Genomic DNA, 21617 nt, shown 5'->3' with positions numbered 1-21617 from the left:
ACTACCACATATGTGGCAAGTGTTGTTGAGGTGATAGCAGGGTCGGTCCCCATGATCCTTACCACAGTGCTTATAGGTCCTACCATGTCCTGTTGTTGGAATCTGAGGGGGAGCCTGAGTCATCGACCTGGGTATATTATTTTGTTGAACAGATGCAATAGATGCTGGTCTACGGTGTGGAGCCAAGGGCCTGAGGCTCCCTACTACTTGAGAAAAAATATGAAGGTTCCTCTCCACTAACTGTGCCTTGGCCAGAACAGCTGAGTAAGTACTGAGCTTGAACACATACAACCGCTGTACTGAGCTCGAACACATACAACTGCTGTCTGATCTCAAAACAGAGACCCCACTTGGACTTTTTTGTATTTCTGTCTTCATCCATCATGCTATCAAGGGAATACTGGCCCAACTCTAGGAACTTTTGAGCATATTTTAATACAGTCATGTCCCTCTAGACCAAGTGTGCAAACTCCATTTCTTTCAAATGTCGGAGATGCTCTAAAAGGTGCTCTGCATGAAAGGCCATAAGGAAGTATTCCCAAGTGACTGGAACAGGCAGGGTCATGCTTGAGTTGTCATTAGTGACCTGCCTCTCTCACCAGCATGTAGGTAGTAAGGATGACTCTCTGTTCGAAAATCACCTCAAGAGTTGTGAAGGCCTTCTCTGTCTCAACTAACCAGTGACCTCTTCAAAAGAGAATCTCCCTACAAAAATAAATGAGTTTAGTCTTTTATACCTCTTAATATAGGCTGGGTCCATCATGGGAAGAAATGGATCATGTGGAAGAGGGACTGGACTATGCTGAGGATGGATTGGATGGCCCTGCAGTGGTACTGGATGATATGGTGGAAGCACTAGATTGTATTGTGGCGGTGCCGGGTGATGCGGTTGAGGCACCGGGTCATATTGTGGTGGTGTCGGGTGGTACTGTAGAAGAGCAGGGTCGTATCGGGGTGGCTCGGGATCCTCTTGCTGCAAGGGTGGCTTAACCTGTGGCAGCGGTGGAGGGTCAAATAGCTCTCTCATTTGCTCTCGGGTCTGCTGGGCAGCGATGAGTCTCTCCAACATCTCAAATAACCGGTCAATATCCTCTCAAAGCGAACCCTTCCGGGTTGCTCAATTTAGTGGGGGTCTTCATCTCCTCATCTATCTGTACCTGCATTTCACAAGGAACGGTTGAGTGATAATTCATTATTTTTTGTGTTTCCTAAGGATTTTGTGTAAAGAATGGTTCCGAGTAATGTGGCTCTGATACCAACTGTAACGACTCCAAAAATTCTAAAAAAAAATAAATTATAAATTTATTGCGGAAGTGAAATAAATAATTAGGGTTTACATTCCTTACACAATAACTGAAAGTATCAAATAGGGCTTACGGGAATAACCCTTCTACAAACAAACTAAACGTCCTACTCGCAACCTTTTTGTGGATCGGACTCTAGATCCTGATCCTTTTGATCTGAAATAATTAATGAAAGAGTGAGCTACACTAGCCCAGTAAAAATATCACGCTACTCACCGACACAGAAATGAAGGTTGATAGAAATCATAAAACAGCTAATGGAGCTCTTAATTACGCAAATTCGTTTATCATAAATAAAATCATTTACCGTCTACTTATCGTAATGAGATTTACAAAAATAACTTATAGAATCAATAACATAACAAATATCATAATTTCATATGCAATCAGTTGGAACAATAATTTTCTCTTTTACCAGCCTACTAGTATCCGTGGAGGTCCATAGGGATGTCTCCACCACACGTGAACCATTTCCTTTAACATTTTCAATTAACGAGCTGTCCCAATACTCCGTCCGGTAAGAGCGCTAAATTACTAAATCTCGATACCTCGTTTGGTATGAGGGTGAAACGGGCCGTCCTCATAACTCGTCCGGTATGAGCGCCAAATTACTAAATCTCGATACCCCGTTCGATATGAGGCAACGCTTACAGTAGGGTTCCCTATATAGCCGTTTCGTCCACCATCTCCCAGGATATCCAACAAGGCTGCTGTTTCGTCCATCCACTAATCAAACAATTTTTCGTTTACCTTTAATTTTTAGTTTTTTAATTGATGTCCGAAATGCTAAACTTTTGGCTGCAACTACTGGCGGTCTTTGGGTTCCCTGAATTTTTTTTTTCGGGGATTAAAACGCGCTTCAAGTACCTAGAAATATCCTAAAAAATCTAAAATCAGTGTTAAATCTGATCGTCCGATTGTATCTGAGGAGAGAACGGATCCAGAACGTCTGTGCATGCGGGAATGAATCTAGACCATCCGATCGTGGGTACGCGGATCGTCCGCGTGGCACCGCGTCAGCATCCATTGCCACGCGGCGCGCTCCGGTTCGTCAGGACTACTGACTGGGCGTCCTACGTGACACAATTTTTTTAAATTATATTTTGATCCCTAATTTTTAAATTTTCTTTCAGAAATATCTCTGGAACCCAAATTTTCTCAAAATTATTTTCAATTTTATCCTCTATTTAATATTTTTCATTTTTACCTCAAATAAAACTTAAAAAATTAGAAAATTATATTTATTCATTAATTTTAATTACAATTAAAATTAATTAGGGCATTACAATTACAATCCGTTAATTGTAGGTATATGAATTTTACAAGTAAACTAATTTTATTAGCACTGAGAATATTTTTTAATAGATAAAAAAAAAAAAAGAATGAATTTTACTATGTACAAATAAGGTAAAATGTTGTGACAAACCCATAAAAGAATTTTACATTTTTTGTTATTTGTGACATGGTTTGGTGGATTGACTAAAACGCATGGTAGCATGTGCTTGTGTTAATTTTATAAATTCTTTCATCTTACACTTCTCACTCTTCATAAAACCTTCTTCTTCTTTCTTTCTTTCATACGCACACTAATTTATTATTTTCATTATTATATAATTTCATACACTAAAATAATATGTATTGAATGGACCGACCAATTTGTTTGGGTAAAGTCAAAAACCTCACCAATTTTAGAAACTTTAAAAAATTTGGATTAACTTGATGGTCCATACTTTCCTTGCATCATAACATTTCGATGTGGGACCCATTTAACTGCCCTCCCAATTTAATATTTAACAATTATTATTATTATTATTTATTTTTCTATAAATTTGTTTTTAGGAAAAGAAAATACCCTCGATGGAAGAAACGTATATCCTCTTCTGCCCTTTTTTTTTTTTTCTTTTAATAATAAATAAATAGAAATAAATTAAGCTGATAATTATTTTTATTTTTTTTAAAAAAATATATGAAAATTTAGAATCCAAGCATAGGCTCTGAATATGCATTGCTTGTTGGTGTAACTAATAACACCACCTATATATGCTTTTCTTTTTTCTCTTCTTTTTCAGACCCCATGCACGGGATATTTTATGTATATATATATATGTGTGTGTGTGTGTATAACACCAACATGCATATCACGTCCATTCACGTAATTGGTTGACCACTAATATATAATATTATTATGTACACATACATGCATTGTATATTGGACGTGAATTGCACTAATAAACACGTTAATGAATTCCTACACGACCTTAAAATCAATGTGGGTGTATTAGAGAAACCACTAATATTTACGTACTTTTACATTATCAATCAATCAATCAATCAATCATTCCTGGGTCATGTGGGAAAGTACTTTTAATGCACCATAAGAAACATATTCACATGGTGTATGCATGTGTGTATATATATCCATATATGTGTAGGTGTACAGTTTGTCAAAGAGTATATATGTATATGCGTATGTATAGTTGACAAAAATGTCAATATTGAGTAGGCTTTTGAGAAAGAGGCAACTACTCTTGCTTGGCCTAAGTCCTAACCCTATCTAAATTGGACCAACCTCTTACCTACACCAAATCAAATGAATTAAATTAAATTAAATTAATACCCTTTTTATATCTAATCCCTCTTAGACAACTCTCTTTTTTGTTGCTTCTAATTAAAATCTATGCAATCAAAGCCTAATTAGCTGTTTGATCATTGATTGGGTACTTAATTATCTCATAATCCATCACATATACATATTATTTGCTTGAAATTGATCAAGTAATATGGGCTTACAATCATATTTATAAATATCCATTTCAAGGCAAGAGTTATCTCTAATTTTTTTTTTATAAAAAAATTCTATCAAGATAATTTTAATAATTAATAGGCAGGTCATTTTACAAAGTAAGAGTATTATTTTTCACTATCTACTAATATTACTCTACACAAAAATTTTGGTAAATCTATTATCAGATTAACAAATTAATCCAAACACTCTCCTTAATCAAACATTCTATTTAGAGGTTTAAATAAAAGTTAAAATCTTAATTGACCAATATTTAAATTGTTATTTAGATCTTATATTAAATAAAGTAACTTATTTATGTTTTATTATTTTATCAGAAATTTCAGCATTCAAAGAAAAGAAAAAAAAAAACCCCAATTTAATTGCATCTACATATATTTTACAACAAGTTACTAAATTAGTACTTATTATAATTTAGTTCATATTATTTTTTTGTTTAATTTTTAAAATATAGTTATTTAGAATTTTTTTAATTGGAAAAACTGTTTGAATTTATCTTTATTAATTAAAATACCCATTTAAGTTATTTTTGAAAATATCTAAATATAATTATTATTATTTTAATTTTATTATAATCTTCATTTCTAAAATTAAATTTGCAAATCGGTCGGGTCATATCCATTCGGGTCATTAACATGAATATTTGAAGTTAACTGAAGGAGGAAGTAAAGACGCACTGAGTTTCATCTGAAGTTAACTGAGTCCACGCGCTTATCCGGAAGTGTAGGACACACTCCACCATACGTTCTACTTCGCTTTGACCAGTTTTTACTCTCGTTTAATTATCAAAGATTAATTGGCCCGTTTCTTTCAGGCCCACACATAATAACTTAAATTCATCAATAATTAAAAGTAAAATAAATAAAACAGGAAACCTAAAATGTTATCTCAAAGTTGAAAAAGGAAACCAGCTTACCATAAAAATCTACAGATGTTGTATTAAATAGGACACGCTCCTTACTAAAACCACTCACGACCCACGCGCGTTTTCCTTTTCGTCTTTACTACCCACCATTTACTTAAAACCACTCTCCCTCATTCTCAATCCTAGAAAACTTCACTCGTCACCTTCACCTTTACTTCTCTCTCTAAACTATATATATATATATATCTATATATGTAGACAGAGAAAGAGAGCGAGAAAATCTCATATGCACAAAATCCATCTCCCTCTCTCTCTCTTTCTCTGTTGAGTTTCTCTGTAGATTATCGAGTCAACTCGGTCTGCGTTTCTTGAATGTTCAAATGGGTTTGTGGCCAATGAGACTTTCACGACTGACAGTCAAAACAAAGCATGCCAATCTCTACTACATAACCTTCGTCACAATTCTCTGCGCCACCTTTTACTCCATCGGCTTATGGCAGCATTCCTCCGGCCGAATCCCTACAGCCGCCACCCACAACGCCGTCATCCCCTGCGCCAATTACCTTCAAAACGTTACCGTTCCCACCCTTGATTTCGCGGCCCATCATCTCCCCCCAGACCCACCTCTCGCGGCCGCGCGTGTCGTCCATCTCCCTCCCTGTGATTCCCACTACACGGAGTACACTCCCTGCGAGGACGTCCAGCGATCGCTCAAGTTCGATAGGGACATGCTAATTTACAGGGAGAGGCACTGCCCTGAGAAGGAGGAGTTGTTGCGGTGCCGCGTGCCGGCCCCTCATGGTTATACGGTGCCGTTTAGGTGGCCGCAGAGCAGAGAGTTGGCATGGTTCGCCAACGTTCCGCACACGGAGCTGACTGTGGAGAAGAAGAACCAGAACTGGGTCCGGTTTGAGGGGGATCGGTTCAGGTTCCCCGGGGGAGGCACCATGTTCCCACGAGGAGCAGACGCTTATATCGAGGAAATTGGGGAGCTCATCGATCTAAGAGATGGCTCGATAAGGACCGCCATTGATACCGGTTGCGGGGTACGTATGTTTGCAATCTCCTCTTTTTCTCCAAATTCCCAGTTCTCTCATTCATGTTTTTTTTTTCACTAGAAATGGACCGAGTCGGCCGGTTCATAATCATATAAACCGGTCGGCTTAAATTTTTTCTTTTTTGGGTATAATTGATTAATGGGATATTAAGTGGGATTTTACTTTCTATAATATAATAAGAATAATAATTTTTAAGGAATTATAATAATAATATTATTATTATTATTATATTTAGTTTTTGCCTTGTTTGGTATGTTTCTTTTGCGGGTAACTTAAACAGTCAAGTTTCTGTATAATATTTCACCAAGAAAATTAATACATCTCTATATTTACATAATAAATTATGTGTATAATTTATTCATTTTTTAGAAGATATAATTTAAAACCTTGACCCATACCAAAGACAAATGCCACACCTCTTCTTCTTATTTATGAAACACAGAAAATGCCAGTTATTAAATATAAAATTTAATGACTTGCAAGAATCCAAATAAATAATTTTTACCTGTTGGTTTCAGAATTTCTGAAATGATGAATTATTCGAGTTCGAACTTTAAATTATTCGAGAGTGATATGTTGATCTAATTTTTTTTTTTTTAAAATATAACAACAGAACACTGAATTGTTATTTAAAAACAAATTAGTTGGAAGGGGTATGATTAATTAGGTAGATTTTTTTTTTTTAATTCCCAATCTAAATAAGTAAGCTTAATTAGTTAGCTTAATCTCAACCTAAGCTAACACACACACATATATATATATAATGCATACTTAGAATTTTATAATTCTTTTTCAAAAAAAATATTATTATATTCTTCGCATACAAGTAAAGTGATTCACCAAGAATATATTATCAATAATATTTTTCTATCAAACTTCTAAGTGGGAAAAGGAGTTCTTCCCTTGCTTGTCTTGGTTATCTATAACCTACCATTCACTCTTCATCCTTTCCCAACTTACATCTTCATAATTTTTAGAACAGAATTTTCTTTTTCGCAAATTATTCTATGAAACAAGTAAATTTGGGTCCGCTTTTGGTGGATTTTGAAAATCTCATAATAAATAGATTGGTATGCTATATGAAAAGTTTGTTTAATTTTGTAAATGAATATACATTGTAGTTAATGTGATGAAATGAAGGGCTAATAGAGGGTTATATATGTAATTAAGAAGTTGAATTAGTGCTAATTGTCCTGATTAATTAATTAAGGTTGCAAGCTGGGGAGGTTATCTTCTATCAAGAAACATAATAACAATGTCATTTGCACCAAGAGACACCCATGAAGCTCAAGTTCAATTCGCTCTAGAAAGAGGGGTGCCTGCACTTATCGGAGTCATGGCCTCCATTAGGCTCCCTTACCCTTCAAGAGCCTTCGACATGGCTCATTGTTCTCGTTGCCTCATTCCTTGGGGTCAATACGGTACCGTTTTCAACTCAAACACTTCCTACCCATACCTTGTTCTTTTACAAATTTGCAATTTTTGGGTTGCCGATGATTTGGGATTTTTGATGATTGATCAGATGGACTTTACTTGATAGAGGTCGATAGGGTTTTAAGGCCAGGAGGGTATTGGATTCTGTCAGGACCACCCATAAATTGGGAGAGCCATTGGAGAGGGTGGAACAGGACAAGGGAGGATCTGAAATCAGAACAGACTGTGATTGAGAATGCGGCCAAAAGCCTGTGCTGGAAAAAATTGGTACAGAAAGGTGATATTGCTATATGGCAAAAACCCACTAATCATATTCATTGTAAAGCTAACAGGAGGGTGTTCAAGCATCCCAAGTTTTGCCATCAACAGGATCCTGACATGGCTTGGTAAGAACTCCTTTCTTTCAAAAACAATCAAATTTCTTCTCTGCGTTTTTTTTTTTTTCCATTTCTTTTCTCTGTGTTGATTCCTTTGATTTTTGAACTAGGTACACCAAATTGGAGCCATGTCTAACTCCATTGCCAGCAGTGTTGGATATAAGGGAGGTTGCAGGGGAGAAGTTAGAAAAATGGCCAGAGAGATTGAACGCCATACCTCCAAGAATCAATAGTGGAAGTGTGAAGGGAATCAATGAAGAAATATTTGTAGAGAACACAGAGTTGTGGAGGAAAAGAGTTTCTTACTACAAGTCGGTGGATTATCAATTGTCTGAAACTGGAAGGTACCGTAACTTGCTGGACATGAACGCTCATTTGGGAGGATTTGCTGCAGCGCTTGCCGATGATCCTGTATGGGTTATGAACATTGTCCCCGTCCATGCAAATGTCAACACTCTTGGTGTCATCTATGAACGAGGCCTTATTGGAACTTATCAGAATTGGTAAACTATTTAACATGAATCTTCAAAAATGGTTTCTAAATTTTTAACTGTATTTTAAAGTTGTGGCTGCTCGGGTGATTTTTACAGGTGTGAGGCAATGTCTACATACCCTCGGACGTATGATTTCATACATGCAGACTCAGTTTTCAGCCTATACAAGGAAAGGTAATCTTGGTGATTGGTGATTAACTTTGAGGTTTTGTTTTACTATAGCAAAAGTGGGGAAATGACTGCACGTAATCCATGGATATACAGATGTGAAATGGAAGACATATTGCTAGAAATGGATAGAATTCTCCGGCCGTCGGGCGGTGTAATAATCAGAGACGATGTAGATGTGTTGTTGAAGGTGAAGAGCATCACAGAAGCAATGCAATGGGAAGGTCGAATTGCAGATCATGAAAAGGGACCTCACCAGCGGGAGAAAATTCTCTTCGCAGTCAAGCAGTATTGGACTGCACCAGCCCCCGACCAAAGTCATCTGCAACAGACTGTTACAGCCTCCTAACTCTCATTTTCTTTTTATTTTGGTGTTTTCTTCTCTTTATCATCATTATAATTGTTGTTATTATCATTATTTTTGCCGGGTTTATAGTCATAATTGAATCAAATTGAATTTTTTGCAAAGCACCTGTTTTTTGGTCGGTTTTACTCTATTTCAATCTCTTCTTTCTGTAATATGCTTAAGGAATCAATGTAACCAATACTAACAACTAAACACCATTCAAACTGTATTCAGCATGCAAAACTAAGCAGTGAATCAATGAGAAAATGACTCTCTAACCCAAAAATGAATGCAGTCTAGTTTTCCATTTAAGATTTTAGAACAAAATCACCAATTAGTGCATAAACCACATTGAGGACAACCCACGTTATGTTTACCTTCATCACTTGGTGCTGGAACAAAACACAAAGGAAAAGCTGCAGTTCTTACAATCACTTTATAGTTAAATTCTATATTAGATACATCTATCCATGGGTAAAATGCTTCCCCAATACAAGAGGGTGTCATGGGAAACACAGAAGCTAAGTCAATTTCGTACGAAATAACTTCACCAAGGTAAATCTCCACACCCAGGGACCAACAGTCAGAAACACAAGCTCACAACATAAAGCATATTTTTTTGGGAGTTAAAAACTATTGTTGACAGTACCTAAATCAATTCTAGAAACAACACTTCTTGTTTGCTGGCAAGACCCAACTCATTCAAACTTAATGCACTATCATCGATACTGAAAGCACGGCGGGGATATGGCCTTACCTGTTAATCAAAGAAATTGAGCAACCAATCAGCATGTATAATTGGACTATTTTTTCCATTTGGTTTCTTTTTTGTTGAGAATATTCTCTTTTGTGTTTTATCTATTCTTAATCCAAAAGGTCATTGGAGGAAAACCAACAACACTTACCACTCTATAAGTACCAGGCTTCACCACTCTACTAACATCTAGAAAGTCAAAAAGATGCTGCAGAAGGAACAAACCACAGTCAGGCTAATTGAGAAATGGAGCGTGGAGAATTGTACATGTTTCAGGTAGTCACCTCTAGCCTATCTGACTTGAGAAAACGACGGCCAAGACGGTTTCCATTTGGCATTCGAACAAGAAGAGCAACAGCATCATCATTCTCCACTTTTGGTTCTTGAGGAAGTGAAGCTTCTTTCATAGCTAGCCACCTCTCAAGTTCCTGTCATCATAAAAATTCAAGATGAAACTGAAAATAAAAAACAAAGGTTTTCTACACTAGTACAATTTAATTGACACGTGACCTAAACTGTGTAAATGCAGTAAGCCTTTTCGATTTTGAACTTTTGATAATCCAAGGTGAGAGTTGGAAGTAGTCAATCTTTAATCAGGACATTTACTAACTTAAAATGAAGAGGACATAATCTATATATGTAGGATGCTGTAAGAAACAGATTCCAGAAATCACATATCTTAACTAGCCAAATTTCATAATTAGTTGCAACGTAATCAAGGTAAATCTGTCTTTTCAAGATTTTTCGTTTAACCTTGACATAAACCAATTTTTTGGGGCAGTTTTCTTCTCTTATTTTCCAAGAACCAAACGAGCAATTTGTCTAGTAACTGGTAGCTTCACTTAGCAGACTTCACCATATCTATGTACCTATACTCAAGAGATCAATCAAACTTCACTGTCACTACCCAATCTTAGTAGATATACTACCTCTCTGTCACTGCCAAGCACCTTTGTTTCAGCTTCCTTGGAAGCATTCATCTCTTTATCTCTCTCAGTCAACAGGGATGCAAGATACTCATTGTCCTGCAAACAAAATTTGACCAAGTTTGTCATAAATAGTACTTCAATGTTTCATGGAATAGCTAAGCACAAAGTATAACCTGTTTTTCTTGCAGTTGTCGTTGTTCCATTAGAGACTGTGATGGGCTACAAGGTCCAGACTGTACATCAATATTCCTGCTTCTTTGGGTATCATTTTGCCTATGAGAAGTGTGCAGATGAGATGAAGTACCCTCAGGAACTTTACCAAAAAGTGCAGTCTCAAGCATAACTGCTTCATCAAGCTCCTTGGAAGAAATGCTGCCCCACTTATTTGCCCCAGAAGAATAGGAGAAGAAAGAGAGAGAGAATGGGAAGGGGGATGTACATCGACAGATGAGCATGGCAGTAATATAGTCCCCAATTTTACTTTATCTCTTCAAGAAAGATTCATAACTGTTGGTGGTGGATAGACAATACCTCAACAGAGTAGAGCAAGTCTTCAGCGTGCTGTGGATTACTTCCACTATGGTTGGACTTGCGCTGTTCTTCCACTTCTTCAGTTCCATGTTGAATTGATGAGCTTCCAGGCTTTAACTTAAAAAAAAGTTCACTCACAATTTATCAATTTAAGCACACAGATATTTCTCAAAGGCTAGTTCACTCACAGTTTATACCTTCCATTTGCTATTCTTTTTCTCAAAGGCTTGCCTTGAATCATAAACTCCCAGTTGGCAATATTGATTTTGTTCTTCTTGCTTCTGCTTTTCTTTCTCTAGCTCCATTGTCTGAACTGAGTTCATGTCAAAATATAACCGAAGACAGTACTAAATTGAAAATGGAAAGTACAAAAATTGAACTTAGATGTAAAGACCATTAAGGACAATGAAAGTGCACGAGCCAACTCATCATCTTCTTGTTGAAGTCGCCTTTGTGAAAGTCCAATAACAGATGACTCCTGTGTCAATAAAAATGGAAAGGAAGTATTCAAGTAAGAAAGCAAACGGAATACGCCCACAAGGTCAAATCAGCTGCAAATACATAAAGAAGTATATTTATTGTCAAGATAGCCACTCAAACAACCTTCTTTGAAGCTTCAATGGCGGCTTGAATCATTTCTTCTTCTGTACTGTTGCCATACATATGTGATTCATCATCCCTCATTACATCCCTATGAATATCTGGGCCATCAAGTGGTGATACTCTAGTGACATCCTCAGTAGCATGTCTTGGTCCTAAAGGGCTATGCAGCTCATTCTGCCTACTTGACTCTACAGGGAACCCTGCCTGTTCTCTTGTATCCAGAACACCAGCTGGACGGCCAACAAAAACAGAGCCTGCTATCTGGTTAAGGAGATTTCTTCTGTAACTGGGGTCAAGTAGCAACGAAGGCCTGAAACTCCTTGCAGCAGAGAGAAGTGGAAAGAGTCCTTGTTGCGAAGTTCTAATCTGATTTTGGTTATCCATATTAGTGTCTTGGGGAAAAGCAGCAGAAGTTGAATTCCGACTGGAGAGAAAACCAAAAATAAGAAAAAGAGTCCTTGTTGCAATGAAAGAAACAAGTTCTCCTCCAGAATGTGGAAGCAAACAGTAAACAGAGGTAGCAAATGAAGATTTAATTCAAATAACTTCAAGCAAGAAATTATTTCATACATATTCCCTTCCACTTCACCAAAATGGGCATTCACAGCGTCGCTGAGATTGCCTCCGTATTCCTGGTTAGCAATTACCAATCAGAATTCAGTGCATGGTACATAAACCTTTCTGCAATATCATAAATTGCATTACTAACTCCAGACGTCAACACCTAATGAAAATGAGAACTATAACTGGAAACAATTTGAATTGTTAGGGATGTGCCAGACAACATAATACTAGGAAAAGTAAAACATCTTTATCACTGTAATGAATGGTTAAAAAGTTCTTAAAAATGCATGGACACTGCTGACATATTGGATCTTCTAACAGGAGTAAGCTCTACCCTTTTAAAAGAATAACAACATGCATGTGAAGGACAGCGCCATCGTTTAAGTGGGTTTGAACGTGCTATCAGATTGAAAAAGACATTTAGCTGGAAGATTGGACAAATAGAGGACATTTAATAATTCAGGTCCATATACCAAAACAAATTTGATAGTGAACCAGGAAAAGACCAAGTATGTTAGATCATAAAATTAACAGAGCTTTTCTTCTGCCACTTCAAAAAAGGTTTCGGAATAACTGGTTAAAACTAATTAATTCCCATGGAATCAGGCAATATGTTTAGAATTTAAATCTTCATTGTCAGCCGTGAGTGTGCGGATACATGCTAGGTTATATATTTATTTTTTGCAAAAGGGAAATTTAATCATGATTTGAACTCTTTTAACTCATTGTATCACCTATTAGTGCTAAAGCTTAATCATCTTCGTATTCGTTACAGCACAATAACGACCTACAAGGAGAAAAACAAATTCAGTGTTTCGCCTGTAAAAATTACTGAAAGCAATGTTGAGGAACAACGATGTGAAAGAAAACAGAAGCAAGACACCGACAATGGGGGATCCAAATTCAACTATTTACACATCAGGAGCCAACTGACCAATAAGACAGAAAATAAGCAATGGCGGCAGCTAAGTAATTAAAAGAGGGAAACTAGTCGGGGCCAAGGAGGGGATCTGATTGATAAAGAAGGAAAAAGTGGAATTCCCGATAAGCGAACCTCCAGTTTCTGCAGAGCGAGTGATTCAGAGGCGCCGGTGATGCTCATGTAGGCGTCGATCGCATCCCGAGTTGGTCTGGCCATTGCCGTCGATCTGAGAGAGGAGAAAGAGAGAGAAGACTGTGAAAAGAGAGAGAGAGAGAGAGATTTAGCAAGATGAAGAATAAGAAAAGAAAATCTTAGTTATCATTTAAAATAATAATAATAATTAAAAAAAAAAAAAAGGGGGTAGGGGCTTCTGTGGGAAGTTTTATCCGTGTTGTGTTATGGTGTGGGGAAACGTTGCGCGCCTTTTTTAACTTTTAAGCCTTTAGATTTTACACGTGTCTGAATTGTAACTTACACGTGTATAAATATGACGTGGCAAGCTATGTAGCTTACACGTTTATTTTGCAGGAGGGAAGTAATTGGGTTTGTTATACTTCCGGGTTAGGCCCATCAGTCTGAAAGAGTCCGGCCCGAACCAAATACGTGGCTGGCTAATTACTTGTCGGCCTCATTTAGAAATACATGTTGACACGGTATTGAGTGTTTATTTTATATTTACAATCAATTTTAAACATTTTATTTCATCTTTTATTTTGGTAATTGTGTTTATGAGATTCTTAAATTTGATTTAACAAGGTAAAAAAAAAAAAATCTAATTTCTAACTTTTAAAATTTTTGTTCTAACCAAAATATTACATTTCTCTTTGAATTATTAAAAAAGATTCAAAATTTCTTCTGAAATATATATATTTTTTTTTTCAAAATTTTTCTTAAACTTTTAAAAAAATTATAAAATTCTTCATCTTCATTAACTTTCTCTAATAGTATAAATGTTTGTGGACTCGAGAAAAACATGGCTTGTTCACATTTGTTTCAAAGTTGCTCATATGGTATCCATGTTGACGCCTATATGGACACCACTCTATCAAGTTCTTTTTCTTTTTTTACCTACATTTTTTTTTACTTTGTTTGCCCAAACATGAAGACTAGTATATCCCCTGTGCCTTAAATCATTCTTCACAGCATTGTTCATCTTTTAAAATATCGTCTTCTTTGCCTTGTCCACGACAAACTTCCATCGTTTTTGTAGCATCGTTTTTCTTTTGCTTGTATATATATGTGAAGAATATATGTGAATAATGCTTCCATCTTTAAATCATTTAAAATCCACTTTACTCTTTTTTGTACCTTAAATTGTAAAAATAAAAGTTTATATGTTCAAATAAGATATTGATTCATTTACTGTCTTGAATCATTTATAATAATTCTTTACAGGTTTCTTTATCTTATTTCTTATTCTTCACAAGTCTCTGTGAGTATATGTACATAGTGTTAATATCCAAATCCAACTCCAATTAAACAAAGTAATTATTTGATTTCAATTAAGGCAAACTCTTGCCCTAATTATACAAACTCTTATTTTACTTCTATTTATTATAAAAGATAACATAACCATCACTACTCTCTTCTATTTGTTTCTTCTATATTTTTTTACTAGACTAATAGATATGTCCACCATGAAATGACATAAATAAATAATTAAAGATTGAATGCAGGTTAAACAGTATTATAAGATTCAATTATAAATTAGAGTTTACATTTTGCTTTACACATAATGTCCATAAAGTTTTAACATAATTAAGAAAATCCACTTGCAATTGGTACTACATGTATAAGCATGAGATTTCCATCGAAAAAAGCAAATAACAAAACATTCCCAAGTTCCTTTACTTATAAAATTCCATATTTATCTCTCTGTAAGCTCTCTATCTTTGTAACCTTTATGTCTCATTATATTTCTAGCCTTCCTATCTCTTTACGTTTCTCTCTTTCTCTCTCTCTCTCTTATACACACACATACCATGAATCTCATATATCACAAATTCAAGCATCATTCAAGAAATATATGAACAAGAAGTGAAAAATAAAAAACTTAGCTTAGTAATGGCATGGGAACTATGAACAAGAAAAGCTTGCGCAGAGGAGGAAGGCATGTGTGTGTTTAGCAAGAGCAAGTTTGGTATAAATGTTGCATTGATTTTTTTTTTTTTTAAAAGAGGATGAATAACTTTGTGAAGAAGTCGATCATTGAGGAGTGGGAAGTTTACAGAGGAAAAACTGTTCTTTACATTAAGGCATGACCAAGATAGAAAAAGAAGAAGTTAAAAAAAAAAAGAGCTTCGTAAGATGGGTTAAAAAGATCATGCATCCACATGAGCGCCAACATGGTCTCCACAACAACAAATTTCAAATGAATGTGATGTGAACAAATCATCATTTGTTGAGTGTCCAACCCGTAAGAGAAATTTAATAAAAATGAGAAATTTTATCGCATTTTAAAGTTCGAGAAGAACTTTGAACAAAAAAAAACTTTAGATGAAATTTTGATATTACATGGTAGAATAAATATTTGAAGCATATACAAGTATTTTTTAAAATTAATATTTTCTTGTGTAGAACATAAATGAACCTTAGTTATTAAAAAACTAAATACGATTATCTCTAATAGCTTGAGAGATCCACTGATAACTTTTAGCCAATCCCTTGAGTCTAATGCTGGAAACCTAATTTATAACATAAACTTATAACTATACCATTCATTATAATATGAGCTTGAGTTTTGTATACTATCACTGAATACTTTAAATGTGATATTTTTATTATAATAATTAAGAAGATTAGTGAACTGCTAGAATTTATAAAATAATCTCGTTCAATTAGTTAAGATTTTATGTCAAAATCATGTAAAATTGATTGGTTTTTAATATATATATATAAACTCATATTATAAGTTAAATATGAGAGATTCAATGCTATATGTTTTTATTTTAGATAAACATTTTATTTTAAGTTTGACGAAGTAATCGTACTGATTTAGTTTTATACCATCATCAATTTATATATTAATAACAAAAAAGTAAATTTGAAAATATACTTGAAAACTTCAATAAAAACATATTCACATGAATTTTATATATGTTAATTTGACCATATTCATTAACCATACATAAAAATGAAAATATTTTATATATATGATTTTTTTTTTTGTAAGTCTCTTATACTGAAGGTTAAAGAAAACTAATTTCAATTTTCCAAAATTATATATATATAATTTTGATTAATCAATTAATTTTTTTGTAAATCTCTTAATCTCTCTCCACAATTTAGGTATGGTGAGGGTTTTCTATGGAATTAAAATTTTTATATATTTTTTTAAATTAATATAAATTCTCTTAGAAAACAGTTTACGTAACTTAAAAGTTCATTCATTCCGCATGAACCCTAAAATGTGCCTATTTTTTTTTCCAATCTACCCTTTTGCATGTTTATTTGATAATAGCTTCATTTTTCTTGTTCAACACAATAATATATAAAATTTTTGTTTGAATAATTGTCTAAATAAGTTTAATACTCTAAAAAAAATTGTTATTATAATGATATTAATAAAAATCAAATATAATCATAAACTATATTTCATTATTTACTTATTCTTAAACTTTTTTGGGCGGAACTTCGGATACCCTTTTGACATCAATATCATCCATATACATACACACACACACACACACACACACAGACACATGGATATTCTCAGAGAAAAGAGTATTTTAGGATAACTCCAGTTAGTGTCGGCAGTATGCGTACATGTAGGAAGCCCTTATGTATTTGTATATATAGATTATTGGGGGTGAAGTAGAAGTCAAAAGCAAATTAAGAAAATGTGGTGGGTGGTTGGTTTTTGTGTTTTGGGGGGTTGGATTTTTGGGTGGGTTTGGGATTGGGTAAATCCCAAGTGCAATGGAAAACTTCCTCCAGGCAACATGGGCTTCCCCATCATTGGCGAAACCATTCAATTCTTTTCCCCTTATGGCTTCTACGACATCCCTCCGTTTATCAAATCCAGAATTACTAGGTACACCTATGTATACATATATTCATTCGTAGAGGTTCAGAACTTCAACTTTTGAATGCATTGGTTAGTCTGTAGCAACCAAGTTTTATTGGTTGGTGTAGTCACAATGAACTACAAAATACGGTCTGATCTTTCATTTGTAAATAGAAATGGGTTATGTAAACATCTCATTTTACAGTTGTTGTTTTTTTTTTTTTTTTTTTTTTTTTCAAATTATAGATTCGGGGCAATTTTCAAAACGAGCATAGTCGGGAACAAGGTTGTGGTATCAACCGATGCGGAAGTGAACTACAAAATCTTTCAGCAGGAAAACAAATCATTCTTGATTTGGTACATGGAAAGCTTCATTGAAATTTTCGGACAACAAAGCTTACTTGCATATCATGGAATGATTCATAAGTATCTAAAGAACCTTATCTTGCACCTTGTCGGCCCTGAAAATCTTAAAGCTAACGTAATTCATGAAATGGATCATGCCACTCGCTGTCATCTCAACTTATGGGCTTCTCATCACACCATTGACGTCAAAGAAGCAGCTTCAGATGTATATACACATATACATACATGCATACATTTTCTCTCTTGATTTTCTATTAGTTTCTAACCTTTTATGTAATGGGTCTAAAGTTTTAATTATTTTATGCAGATGATATTTGAATATTTCTCTAAGAAATTAATCGGGTACGATGAAAAGAAGACTTCGAGAAAATTGAGACAGAACTACATCGACTTCATTGAAGGTCTTGTCTCCTTTCCTCTTAACATTCCAGGAACTGCATACCACTCGTGTTTACAGGTAAAATTCTTTTGTTTTATATATATATGTTCTTTTAAATTTTTACTTTTTTATTATCTTTTTGCAATATAATTATATGTATTATATAATAAATATAGGGTCGAAAAAATGCGATCAAGGTGATAAAGGAGATGTTGAAAGAGAGAAGATCATCAAAAGCAGTTCATAATGATTTCTTAGACTACTTGCTTAAGGAAGTTGATAAAGACAATACAATTTTGAGTGAAGGCATTGCCGTAGACTTAATCTTTGCGCTTCTTTTTGCAACTTACGAAACTACGTCTGCATCTATCACTTTGTTAATGAAATTTATTTCCGAAAAACCCCAGGTTTTGTTAGAACTAAAGGTATATATTTTTCTTTTGTATATGAATAAATATAGTTTAGATTATCATACGATATTTTTTAAGTAAATTTTAATAATTCAGATTCGGATTTTACTCGTGTTTTATCAATTCTCAGAAGGAGCACCGAGGAATTGTTGAGAAAAGAGAGAATGAGAATTCGCAAATTACATGGGAGGAGTATAAATCAATGACTTTCACACATATGGCGAGTTTAATTTCCAAAATTAGAACTTTCTGTTGATCAAATCTGTGTGTGTGTGTATAATGTTTATATATTTTCAGGTCATCAATGAAACAGTAAGGCTTGCTAATATTGTCCCGGGAGTTTTCAGAAAAGTGTTAGAGGATGTTGAGGTGAAAGGCAAGTCAATTATCCTTATCATGATATATATATATATATATATGTGTGAAGTAGAAAGTATGCTGAAAATTACTGAGAGAAGTTGGTTTTGCAGGATATACAATTCCAGCAGGATGGATAGTCATGGTTGTTCCATCAGTGCTTCATTTGGATCCTGATAAGTATGAGAATCCTCTTACATTTAATCCATGGCGTTGGAAGGTAATTGAATATGAACACACACACACACACACACACACACACACACATATATATAGTTATAGACATTCTTGATCATATAACACACATATGAATATACATAGGGTGTGATTTTCTTGGGATATAACTAATCAAATTGTGACATTATAGGGACATGAATTACATTCAGGATCCAAAAATTTCATGGGTTTTGGTGGAGGAGTGAGACTCTGTGCTGGGGCTGATTTTGCAAAGCTGCAAATGGCCATTTTCCTCCATCACTTAGTCACTACATACAGGTATATTAAGTTATTGGTGTATAAAATGAATGCATAATTATATTTTTTTCTACTAAAACTTATTTTACTATATGAATTATTAAGTCTTTAATATTAAATAAATTGATTGAAAATAAAAAAAACAACAAACAAATTATTATTACCGAATTTTTTTAAAAAAAATTAATTTAATATCTGGTGATTCAATTACTTACATATCAGATATAATATTTGATATTTGAATTATATAATATTTTTTTATTTTTTTTAAATTAAGTCTTAGAAATTCGACTCCTAATTATTGTAAAATTCACGTGTACTTTTCAAAATTAAGTAAGTTTAATTAGAATTGAACGAGCAGGTGGTCGGTGATCAAAGGAGGAGACATTATTCGAAAGCCGGGTGTGGTGTTTCCCAATGGATTGCATATTGAAATTTCACAAGCAGATTAGTGTTTTTCGGGCACCATTAGTTTTTGATCACATTGTTCTTTTTGCATTCTATGTTCTCTCCTTGTATCAACGTACTGAAATTGTGTGTATATTGTCGTACTAAATTATTAATATCAAGTTACTCCATGCATGTATATGTATATACATAAAGATATAAATATAGAGATATATATATATATATCTGACTTTCTTAATGATATAAACGAGTGTACACTTTTAATGACATCCAACATCTTGTTGATATGATTCTTAAGCTACAATGACATACAAAATTTGATATTTGTCAAAATGACATTATGTGATAGTTTATAGTTTATTTTATAAGTCTTAGAAAAATATGTTGGATCAGAATTTTATATATATTTTTAGATATTATTTAATTTAAATACTAAATCTTAGTAATTTAATTTTAGATTAAATTGAACAAGTTTATATTAGTTTAATATAATCCTAATTTAATTATATTTAGTACTTTCATTGTCGAGTAAAAGATGTTCTAAATGTTATTTTCAATCAATTATTGAAAATGTAAAAATCAAACTGGCTGGTAGAAAAATATATTACTATTATTCAGAGTTAGAAAAACTCTTCTTTTAATTTATACTAAATATTATTTCTATCTCTAGTATATCTACTTTTACTTTACAATCAAGTCTATATGAAGAACTAGATGGACTAGTTAGAAGGTTTTGATGGAATTTCAATTACACCCATAAGCATAAATTTTATATAAATAAGTTGGTCCGTTATTTATAAGGCTAAACCCTTAAGACGTTTTACCTTTAGTTAACTAAAGGATTTCAATTTTGCTAGGGTTGATAAAGTTTATTTTAAAAAATAAACTGTGGGTTGATCTCATTAAAAGTGAACACATTACTTCAAACTAACTATTTTTCATAAAACAAAAATAACAAACCTCTTGGTTTTAGAAAGACATTCTCAAGACTTGATCATTTGTTTCAATGACCACTTGCAAACTAATAAAAAATGGCTAAACTGTCAAAATCTAGGAGAATCTCTATATTCCTACAATCCATAATTTCATATCAAAAATTTTAAAAAATTTAAAATATTTAATGGTTAGACAGCTTATTTACCGTAATGAATATTACTGAGATTTACACAACTTATCTCACATCTTTAAATCAAATACGGTACCATAAATTTTAAATATCAAACTTTTTCCATTGTGATAGCCGATTGGTGGGCTTGGATTCCTATTCGTCAGAGGGACTGTAAAGTCCATTTAACCTATGAAATTCAAACTAAAGTCAACAATTAGGTTTTAGTTTTAACACTTCTTTTAATTCGAATTTGTTTTACAAAATTAATGTTTAGACAAAATATAAAATTTTTTGGTTGAGAATTTTACATAAAAATCTCTCCCTAGTCTAATTGAGACATAAGAAGAAGCAAACTCCACATGCTTACTTCATAATCAGGCCATAGAATCTTGTGTTTATTTTTTATTTTTCCTCAAATGTCATATTATAATTGAGTCATAATAGAGTCTTAAATTTAGCATCTTACAATTTTTATTAATTTAAAAAATACTTAAAGTTCATTTTGACTATGCAACATAAAAAAATCTAATCTTAATTTTAAATGATTAAAAAAAAAACATATTTTTAAATATATCTTTAATTACTGACTCATTTGAAATTTATAATAAAATTTTTTTACGTAAAATTAAATTCATCTTTTTACTTGACTCATGAGATAAATGGATTTTACAAGATAACCCTTGCAACACTTTGCTTTAAATAAAAAAATAATAAGATAGACAACAACGTTTTAAAATAAGCACAAAAATTTTGTCAATTCTAATGCGATGCAACAATTAAACTACTTTAGTAATTAGCGATGAATAATTCTTATGGTTTACTTAACAGACTATTTTAGTTACTATTTTGATTTATAGGCCACTGTATAAATTAACGAGCTTGCCCACAATTTAGTTAAAATGAGCATTTAAGCATTTTCTTTGAAAGGGTATATTCCTCTGATTATTGTTCTTTTTT

At 33.6% G+C, this 21617-nt stretch overlaps 3 protein-coding genes across 7 annotated transcripts; 2 read left to right on the top strand and 1 right to left on the bottom strand.

The window, feature by feature from the left end:
• The first annotated feature begins 5129 nt into the window (after window positions 1-5129).
• Window positions 5130-8971, top strand: LOC110819609 (S-adenosyl-L-methionine-dependent methyltransferases superfamily protein). The gene is made up of 6 exons (XM_022048865.2): window positions 5130-6018; window positions 7241-7451; window positions 7553-7850; window positions 7952-8344; window positions 8432-8509; window positions 8600-8971. Exons 1-6 carry the CDS (start codon window positions 5353-5355, stop codon window positions 8850-8852), a joined length of 1899 nt encoding a protein of 632 aa, XP_021904557.2. The 5' UTR covers window positions 5130-5352; the 3' UTR covers window positions 8853-8971.
• A 300-nt stretch (window positions 8972-9271) lies between these two features.
• LOC110819514 (UBX domain-containing protein) lies at window positions 9272-13505 on the bottom strand. Of its 5 annotated transcripts, none has more exons than XM_022048746.2 (11): window positions 13285-13499; window positions 12237-12298; window positions 11667-12090; window positions 11458-11541; window positions 11261-11371; window positions 11064-11174; window positions 10706-10912; window positions 10533-10628; window positions 9888-10031; window positions 9755-9811; window positions 9272-9606 (listed from the first exon to the last, which is right to left on the bottom strand). In XM_022048746.2, exons 1-11 carry the CDS (start codon window positions 13366-13368, stop codon window positions 9499-9501), a joined length of 1488 nt encoding a protein of 495 aa, XP_021904438.2. In that variant the 5' UTR covers window positions 13369-13499; the 3' UTR covers window positions 9272-9498. The 5 variants fall into 5 exon arrangements, with proteins under 5 accessions (XP_021904438.2, XP_021904437.2, XP_021904439.2 ...); XM_022048745.2 differs by having other exon boundaries at window positions 11064-11180; window positions 13285-13498; XM_022048747.2 differs by having other exon boundaries at window positions 11064-11180; window positions 12237-12347; window positions 13285-13461.
• Window positions 13506-16680: 3175 nt separating this feature from the next.
• Window positions 16681-19819, top strand: LOC110819572 (cytochrome P450 87A3-like). The gene is made up of 9 exons (XM_088219467.1): window positions 16681-17185; window positions 17405-17729; window positions 17832-17981; window positions 18080-18328; window positions 18444-18533; window positions 18611-18689; window positions 18784-18890; window positions 19038-19165; window positions 19506-19819. The coding sequence occupies exons 1-9, from the start codon at window positions 16992-16994 to the stop codon at window positions 19594-19596; spliced, it is 1413 nt and encodes a 470-aa protein (XP_088075593.1). The 5' UTR covers window positions 16681-16991; the 3' UTR covers window positions 19597-19819.
• Window positions 19820-21617: the final 1798 nt, after the last annotated feature.

The sequence above is a fragment of the Carica papaya genome, chromosome 5 (assembly GCF_054855325.1).
Source record: "Carica papaya isolate Zhongbai chromosome 5, ASM5485532v1, whole genome shotgun sequence".
Classification (NCBI taxonomy): domain Eukaryota; kingdom Viridiplantae; phylum Streptophyta; class Magnoliopsida; order Brassicales; family Caricaceae; genus Carica; species Carica papaya.
This window is presented reverse-complemented; position numbering and strand designations above follow the sequence as displayed.